General features: G+C 45.9%; 1 protein-coding gene across 16 annotated transcripts in view; it reads left to right on the top strand.

Moving 5' to 3' along the window:
• Positions 1 to 27: 27 nt before the first annotated feature.
• LOC125034842 (longitudinals lacking protein, isoforms A/B/D/L-like) overlaps positions 28 to 10,000 on the top strand; it is a 58,313-nt gene continuing 48,340 nt past the window's right edge. For 15 of the 16 annotated variants that reach the window (XR_007115724.1, XM_047626865.1, XM_047626864.1 and 12 more), the window contains exons 1-4: positions 28 to 108; positions 2,136 to 2,224; positions 2,593 to 3,399; positions 4,069 to 4,188. Coding sequence is in view for 15 of the 16 variants with exons in the window: in XM_047626865.1 (XP_047482821.1) it covers positions 2,144 to 2,224; positions 2,593 to 3,399; positions 4,069 to 4,188 (1,008 nt within the window). In the remaining variant the exon portion in view is untranslated. The remainder of the gene's footprint in view (positions 109 to 2,135; positions 2,225 to 2,592; positions 3,400 to 4,068; positions 4,189 to 10,000) is intronic. The other variant, XM_047626857.1, reaches the window with a different exon arrangement.

Genomic DNA, 10,000 nt, shown 5'->3' with positions numbered 1-10,000 from the left:
ATTCCGTTTTGTCCCGCGGTCTCTAGTGACGCGTATGACGTCACAGCTCTCAAGCGGAGTCGAAAATGGCGGAGCGTCGACTGTCGTGCTGACCCGATTTTCACACAGGTTTGTCCCTTTCTTTGCTTAGACCGACGCGAACAACCGTCGAGCCTTGGAGAATGGAGAATTATCTTCCTGCCGAGCTATGTTTTAGGCGAGAAATGTCGTCGGCGCGCGAGAAAGGGCGGCGGAAAGGATCCTGTCATTGACCGGGCTTGGAGAGGAGCTGTTGGGGGCTATCGGCGGCGCTTCCTTTGGCTCGATAGCCTCTCCCTCCGCCTTCCCTCCGCCTTCCCTCCGCCTTCCCTCCGCGGCCCTCCGCTCTCGTGCCCCTTACCCTCTCTCGAAGGACGACGCTCGAGGCAACTAGGGCCCCGTCTTCTCCCTCCCCGTCTCCTCGTCCTCCGCCTCCTCCTGTTCTCTGTTCGTGCGCGAGGGCGTCGCGGCGGAGGGCGAATGGAGGAGGAGGAGGAGGAGGGAGGGAGAGGGAGAAGGGGAAGAAAGAGGTGATAGGTAGAGTCGTCTCGGCGGAAGTGGGGGGGGGGCGGGGAGGGGGGTTCCGGAGCCCAGGGCGTCGAGGGGGACTTCCTCAGGCTTTGTCTCTCTGGTCTCCCTCCTTCGGGATCTCTTGGGTCTGGACATTCGCTCCCTCCTTTTATGGTTATCTGTATTTGCTGCTGCTCTCGCGTACTTCCTCCTCCTCTTCCCTCCTCCTCCTCGTCTCTCCAGTCTCTCTTCTTCCTTATTTCTGCTCTTCCTTTCTTCCTGTTCTCTCCGTCCTCCTTCGGCTCTTCTGCCATTGGCTCCATTCCCCCCCCCCCCCTCCCTGAGACCTTGAACTGCCAGGTGTCTCGTCGCCCTTAAACGACCCTTAACGAAGGCCTCATCAAGCACCTGGGAATGTAGGGGTTGGTCCTTTTAATTGATTCTTAAGTCTCATTTCAATTGGCACTCATCAGGGCCACTTAAGGACTCGTTAGCCAGACGCCCCGGTTCCTGCAGGTGGCGAGAGCTTGGGGGCCACAGACAAGGACGTACGCAACTCATTTTGACATTATCGTGTGCGTCTGAAGCTCTCGTTACAAGACGTTTAAAGGAAAATTCTCAGCATGTTTATTCGGCAACTAATTTAGTGACTTGGTTTGTGTTTGTGTATACTGTTGTGGGAATTAAGATATTTCCTCTCTTAACAAATAGTTATTGTTGAGATAATTATTATTGATATGGACAAACAAAAATTGTTGAAAGTTGTTATTGATTATGTAGTGTAAAACTTTGAGAAGGGATTAGTTTACTAAGGAGACGGTAAATACAGTAGTTGTTATTTGGTAATTATATTTATATGAAAGCCCAGAAGTGTTAGCCATTGACCAAAATGTTTATAAAAGGGAATTTCCCAAAAGTTCATTTTCATAGTGAAATAGGGGATATATTGGGACTTCCAACATTTTACCTTGCATATTATTTAAAAAAAAAAAATCTTATTTCATAGGAAGGATTCTAAGATGTAAATTAATATGAATATTTTTACCTATCAGTTAATCTAAAAAATCAATCAAGCTGTGGTTTCAAAATTACCGTGGCATATGTATGATTTAGTTACTAACAGGTATTAACCCTAATGGCTACAGGTTTATGTTCTGTCCCCTGTATTTTTTTTTCTGTATTTTTTACATACAGATGCTCCACATTTCCTTGAAAGTACACAAAATTGTGCTTTTCTTTCTAATACTATTGTAAAGATACCATTATTATCATTAATGATATGATTATTAAAATATATGAATATTAATAACATTAAAGACAATTAATAGAATTATGCTAAATAATTTTTACAGAAATCAAGGATAGGTAGGACAAATAACTGACTCCAGGGTGACTAAAGACTTGTACAGCTATTTGTGTAAAAAGACAATAAACTTGTATTACAGTGGGCATGGTATGTATTCTTGCCATCTGGGCCATTTGGGTTAAGAGTTACACTTTATGGAAGTTTACTGCTTCATTGTTTGATTGACAAGCTACTTTCTCAAATTACATAACATGTTTATGAGTTATGAATTCTTTTTAATTCCTTTTTTTTTTTTTCACAGCAGTCAAAATGGATGGAGAACTTCTGTCTCTGAAGTGGAACAACCACAGGACCACCTTCTATCATGTCATCAGTGGTCTCCGCAATAAGGTACACATCTCGCGATCAGTGTGTTTGGAATTGTCCATTGTTATTGATTTTCCCTTTTAAATGTACGTCTTAAAAGTGCTCAATATTGAAATTTGATTAAAGGGTCTTTGCTGTTGAAATTAAAAAAAAAAAAAATTGGGGTCCTTTGTTTTCAAGTTTTTATAGGATTTTGACTTGAGAATAAAGTTGGATATATTGATAGATAGAAAAATTCATAACTAATTAGTTAATTATTTGTGGAAAACTTTCTGATCTCTGTAAAAAACATTGATGTAGAATAGCAATTCATTAGGATATCAAGTGAAGACTGTTTGCTAATTGCCTATTCCTCTTCTCTCTCTCTCCCCCCCCCCCCCCCCCATTTACAGGAGACGTACACTGATGTGACTTTGGCATGTGAGGGCAAGTTCTACCCCGTCCATAAACTGGTTCTGTCTACGTGTAGTGAATACTTTAGTGATATTTTTGAACGTACTCCCTGTAAAAACCCTGTGGTGGTTTTAAAAGACATACAGTGCCGTGATATAGAGTTCTTACTAGACTATATGTACATTGGTGAAGTGAATGTGAGACAGAATGAACTCTCATCCCTTATAAAAGCGGCCGAATGCCTAAGAATCAAAGGGTTGGCGGTGCCAGACGAGGAGCCAAAGAAGGCCTCCAGTAATAGTGTTAGTACAAGTGGAGTGCAACAGAGTGCGAGGCAACGGCCTGAACAGCCCAGTCCGCCAGCCAAGAGACGGAAGGCGGATGACCGGCGGGCCACTTCTTTAGGAACAGAACACAGCCCAGGCAGACCCCCTGGAGACCCCACCCCCGCCAGCCCAGATCGCCAGAGCCATCCCCAGCACCAGCACTCGAGCACTGCGGACTTGGGCAGTGCGAGAGAACAGCCGGAACAGCAGCAGGGCGGCGACGTGAGCACGGACATCCCAACGGTACAAATAAAGGTCGAGCAAGACAACTTCGAAACCACAGGCCAAGATGACTACACCTCGGTTCAAAGTAATAGCTATGACGACGGGGGAGGGGACGACGGGGAAGGCCCCCAGGGGTCCGAAGGTAACACCAATGAGTTCCCAGAGTTCCTCCAGTCGACTGTGGAAAAGGAAGAACCTGTGGCCATGAGTGACTTTAATCCTAGTGATTTCCCTGGGCCTTCGGGTCTACAAAATGTAAGTAACAAGGTGGGGGAAAAGTGTTTAGCGATTAGGAGTGAAGGCATTGTTAGCATGGCAAATCTAGAGAAATTTGTTGTCAACCAGAAGAAACTGTTTATATGATCGTTGTGTTATTCTAGATATTCTTGGAATTTGGAAGGAAATTTCCACTTCTGTTTTTTTTACTAGGGAAACTAAAAGAGTAAAAGGGCAAATTTATGAAATGAAGTTGAATGTGAGAGGAAGGAAACCATTTGTAATTTTTTTTTTTTCTATAGTTAGTATATGAAATTTCTCTTGAGAATAGTTCCATTGTTTGACATTCCATGATGGATTAAATAATTTTAATTGAACATATTATGAATTGCAGCAAATCTTCAATATATATTGGGAAGGGCTAATTAGGAGATGTAAATGATACTGATTTTGTTGCTGTTATTTCATATATGATTAGTGGCAAGTGGGCTATCATTTGTTTTATCCTCTTTACAAAGTCTATTAAGTTTTTGTTATTGTAGTGGATTAATTATGTCAATGAAAACATTGAATAACATGATTTTGCTTCAGGCCAGTAGGTCTAAAGTACAAGAAAAGATGTGGCAGATAATGATTTTTAATAAAACAAAGAAGGTAAACAACATGCAAACAACATATAATATGATATTTGTTTTTCACTAATTTCAGAGTGGTTTAGCAACATGGGAAAGTGAAAATAGTTCAACAAACTTTGCGGAAGGTCTATCTGGGGCTGTTGCAGCTGCTGTTGCTGCAGCATCCCAGCCTCAGCGACAGCAACAACAGTTGGTGAGTGTTGAACCCTTGTCTTTGCTTTGGAGGTGCCATGACAGGAGGTGTTAAGTAGGGCTATTTGGAAAGTAGTCAAATGTGGGATGGCCAATGTAGCAGGAGAGTTTTATCGTAAAATTTCCAGAATATGAAGTTTCCTAAGCATTTGTGCAAATCAAGGTCCACTACTAAAAGTTATGACTTAACACCTTCATTGGCTGCTATTAGCATTTCAAAGTATTTAAAGAGATACTGATTGTATTAAATTTTGTATAATGTATGATCATTTGTCATAAAGGTAGTGTTGGGTCATTTTCAGGACGTGAGCAATCAGTATCCTTTAATGATTTGAAGAATAGTGAGTGAAGATGGAGTATTGATGTTGAGCATATTCTGAATGTGAGGAAAGGATTGGTCTCATTGGTAAAAATTATAAATTCTTTTTGAAAGGCTTGTTAATATATATAGGCTGTGAAAAATAAAAGATATCCATTATTTCCAAATGAATTGTTGACATCAAAGTTATCATGATACTTGCAGGAGAAACAAAATAGAGGCACCAACTTGTGCCTATAACTTTAGAGGACCAATTTTATAGTTTGTTGTTGGGAAGATACTGACTGTAGTTTAAGTAATGGCTTGTCTTTAAGATACATACTAGATGTCTTTATTATCTCATTGGTGCTGGATACATGCACTGTCAATTGTAGTTTTGTCTGTCAATTTTGGTTACACAAAAAAGGCTTCATGATCATTTAGTCACCCAGGAGTCAGTTACTAGGCCTACCTGACCTTGCCTATTTATGCTGTTCCCTGAATTTTCAGAAGAATTTTTGTTTTAATTTCTAATAATATTGTTATTTTTTTAAAATTATATCTCCATTGGCATTAGTGTAATGTTAACAATACTTTTATTTATGAAAATGAAAACTTCTCTCCCAAAGTTGTGAAACAGTAAACAAAGTAAATTGAGAATGCCTAGTAATATTTTTTCTTTTTTCTTTTTTTTTAGTTACTTAACATTTGTGGAGCCATTTATTTATAACCAAATATGATAAACTAGATTTACAGTTGACATGACATGTATACTTTCCCTCTAAGTCTAAACAGTTCACCATGTGCAGGTGTTGACAGTTTTAATACTAATTTAAGCTTGAAATGAATTAATCTGAAGAAAACAAAAATTCATGCAATCCTGCATTGACTTAACTATTATTCAAGCTTTCTTAGATTGGGATGTGTAAATTATAATTAATTTCTTCAGTTAGAATAAAAAGACGAGACCTATCTTTTACCATTCCTGGATGTGATGCGGATATTTGGCTTCCAATGAGTGTGATGTGTGAGTGAATTGCATGTTAACGTTTCCTCAGGAATGACTGTGATCTCACTTGCTGTGTAAAGTTGTAGTTGTGAAAGAAACTTTTATTTATTTATTTTTGTGTGATAGTCGTGAAGCAGTTATGGAGACACTCGTGTAGCAGAAGGTGAGTAAAGGATATCTGGATAGAAGTGAAGCAGCAGAGATACTTGCTGAACGAGATGGGAGTGACCAATGCTGCACTGCCATTTGGCACCTCCAAAATTTCTTTTTCATGTCTTTAGAATTTGTTAAGTAGTGAGGTCAACTAAAGATACATTGGTCTTGCTGATAATGGTTTTCACTTTCTGACAAACACAACATCCACTCCACTCCACTCCACTCTACTCTACTCTACTCTACTCTACTCTACTCTACTCTACTCTACACTACACTACACTACACTACACTACACTATACTATACTACACTATACTATACTACACTATACTACACTACACTACACTACACTATGCACACACACTATACACCACACCATACACCACACACCACACACACTATACACCACACCATACACCACACACCACACACACCATACACCACACACACCATACACCACACACACCATACACCACACACACCATACACCACACACACCATACACCACACACACCATACACCACACACACCATACACCACACACACCATACACACACACCATACACCATGCACACCATACACCACGCACACCATACACCACACACACCATACACCACACACACCATACACCACACACACCATACACCACACACACCATACACCACACACACCATACACCACACACCATACACCACACACACCATACACCACACACCATACACCACACACCATACACCATACACCACACACACCATACACCACACACACCATACACCACACACACCATACACCACACACCATACACACCATACACCACACACCATACACCACACACACCATACACCACACACCATACACCACACACACCATACACCACACACCATACACCACACACCATACACCATACACCACACACCACACACCATACACCATACACCACACACACCATACACCACACACCATACACCACACATACACCATACACCACACACACCATACACCACACACACCATACACCACACACACCATACACCACACACACCATACACCACACACCATACACCACACACCATACGCCATATACCACACACCATACACCACACACCATACACCATACACCACACACCATACACCACACACCATACACCACACACCATACACCACACACCATACACCATACACCACACCCACACCATACATCACACACCATACACCACACACCATACACCACACCCACACCATACACCACACCCACACCATACACCACACCCACACCATACACCACACACCATACACCACACCATACACCACACCATACACCACACCATACACCACATCCACACCATACACCACATCCACACCATACACCACATCCACACCATACACCACACCCACACCATACACCACACCCATACCATACACCATACACCACACACCATACACCACACACCATACACCATACACCACACCATACACCACACACCATACACCACACACCATACACCATACACCACACACCATACACCACACACCATACAACACACACCATACAACACACACCATACACCACACACCATACACCACACACACCATACACCATACACACCATACACCATACACCACACACATATGCACACACACACCCTTACACACACACCTTTACACACACACACACACCCACCCGCACACAAACACACACACACCCTTACACACATGCACACACACACACACACCCACCCACCCGCACACAAACACACCCACACCCACCCACCCACCCACCCACCCACCCACCCGCACACAAACACACCCACACCCACCCACCCACCCGCACACAAACACATCCACACCCACCCACCCACCCGCACACAAACACACCCACACCCACCCACCCGCACACAAACACACCCACACCCACCCACCCGCACACAAACACACCCACACCCACCCACCCACCCGCACACTAACACACCCACACACACACCCACGCACACCTACCCACACCAACCCACATCCACACCCACACCTACACCCACACACACCCACACCCACCCACACACACCCACACACACCCCCACCCACCCACACCCACCCACACCCACCCACCCACACCCTCCCACACCCACACACACCCACCCACACCCACCCACACCCACCCACACCCACACACCCACACCCACACACACCCACACACACCCACACACACCCACACACAACCACACACATACATACACACACACACTCATATACACACATACCCTTACAGACCCTTATACACCTTTACACACATGTATACATTCACATACATGCATTCATCTTAACATATACTTTTTTTTCTCTCTCTCTTCCTCCCTCTTTCTCTTCCCTCCCCCTCTCCTACCCTTTCCTCCTCCTCCCTCTTTTCCCCTACCCTTTCCTCCTCCTCTCTCTTTTCCCCTACCCTATCCTCCTCCTCTCTCTTTTCCCCTACCCTTTCCTCCTCCTGTCTCTTTTCCCCTACCCTTTCCTCCTCCTGTCTCTTTTCCCCTACCCTTTCCTCCTCCTGTCTCTTTTCCCCTACCCTTTCCTCCTCCTGTCTCTTTTCCCCTACCCTTTCCTCCTCCTGTCTCTTTTCCCCTACCCTTTCCTCCTCCTCTCTCTTTTCCCCTACCCTTTCCTCCTCCTCTCTCTTTTCCCCTACCCTTTCCTCCTCCTCTCTCTTTTCCCCTACCCTTTCCTCCTCCTCTCTCTTTTCCCCTACCCTTTCCTCCTCCTCTCTCTTTTCCCCTACCCTTTCCTCCTCCTCTCTCTTTTCCCCTACCCTTTCCTCCTCCTCTCTCTTTTCCCCTACCCTTTTCTCCTCCTCTCTTTTCCCCTACCCTCTCCTCCTCCTCTCTCTCCTCCTCTCTCTCCTCCCTTTCCCTCTCCTCCCTTTCCCTCTCCTCCTCCTCTCTCTCCTTCCTTTCCCTCTCCTCCTCCTCTCTCTCCTTCCTTTCCCTCTCCTCCTCCTCTCTCTCCTTCCTTTCCCTCTCCTCCCTTTCCCTCTCCTCCCTTTCCCTCTCATCCTCCTCTTCCTTCTTACCCTCCCTCTCTCCTTCTCTCCCTCCTCACTTGCTCTATTGCCACCTCCTCTCCCTCTTCACTCTCTCTCTCCTCATACTTTCCTTCACCACTCTCTTCTACTCTCCCTCTTCTCTCCTCCTACTTTACTCCTTTCTCTCCCCCTCCCTCCTCTCCTGTGTCCTCTCTCTCTCCCCCTCTCTTTCCTCTCCTGCGTCCTTTCTCTCCCCCCCTCTCTTTCCTCTCCTGCGTCCTTTCTCTCCCCTTCCCTCCTCTCCTGTGTCCTCTCTCTCTTGTCCTCTCCTTTCTCTCCTGTTCCCTTTCTCTCCCTCTCCCCCCTCTCCCTCCCTCCCTCCCCCATTCCCTCTCTCCCTCTCTCCCTCTCTCCCTCCTCTCCCCCTCTCTCCCTCTCTCCCTCTCTCCCTCTCTCCCTCCTCTCCCATTCCTGCTCTCCCTCTCTCCCTCATCTCCCATTCCCTCTTCCCTCTCTCCCCTTCTCCCATTCCCCCATTCCCTCTCCCCCTCTCCCCACTCTCCCATTCCCTCTCTCCCATTCCTTCTCCCTCTCTCCCCCTTTCCCATTCCCTCTCGCTCCTCTCCCTCCTCTCCTGATCCCCCTCTTCCCCTCTCCTTGCTTTTTGTTCCCTCTCTCCCCCTCTCCTCCTTCCCTCCCTTCCTCTCCCCATCCTTTTCCCTCTCTCACTTCCTCTCCTCATTGCTCTCCCTCCCTCCCCTTTTCCCATCTCTCTCTTTGCCCCCTCTTCCCATCCATCTCTCTCACTCTTTGTCTCTTTCTCCCTCTCCCTCTCTCTTTGTCTCTTTCTCCCTCTCCCTCTCTCCCTCTCTCCCTCCCTCCCTCTCTCCTTCCCTCCCTCCCTCTTTCTCCCCTGCTCCTTGCCTCTTCCCTCTTCCTTCCTCCTCCCACCACCTCTCCCTCCCTCCCTTTCTTCCTTTATCCTCCTCCTTCCTCCCTCTCTCCTCTCACTTCCTCCCTCACTCCCCTCCCTTCTTCTCCCTTTCTCCCCTTTCTCCCCTTTCTCCTTTGCCCTCTCCTTTCTCTCCCTTTCTTCCTTCCTCTCACCCATTTCTCTCCCTCTCTCCCATATCCTCATCCTCCCTCTCTCCCACTTCCTTATCTTCCCTCTCTCCCACTTCCTTATCTTCCCTCTCTCCCACGTCCTCCTCCTCCTTCTCTCCCACTTCCTCTTCCTCCCTCTCTCCCATGTCCTCCTCCTTCCTCTCTCCCACGTCCTCCTCCTCCCTCTCTCCCACGTCCTCCTCCTCCCTCTCTCCCACGTCCTCCTCCTCCCTCTCT

Source organism: Penaeus chinensis, chromosome 18 (genome assembly GCF_019202785.1).
Source record: "Penaeus chinensis breed Huanghai No. 1 chromosome 18, ASM1920278v2, whole genome shotgun sequence".
In the NCBI taxonomy this organism is placed as follows: domain Eukaryota; kingdom Metazoa; phylum Arthropoda; class Malacostraca; order Decapoda; family Penaeidae; genus Penaeus; species Penaeus chinensis.
The sequence above is the reverse complement of the archived record's forward strand: the minus strand, read 5'-3'. Positions and strand labels throughout refer to the sequence as shown.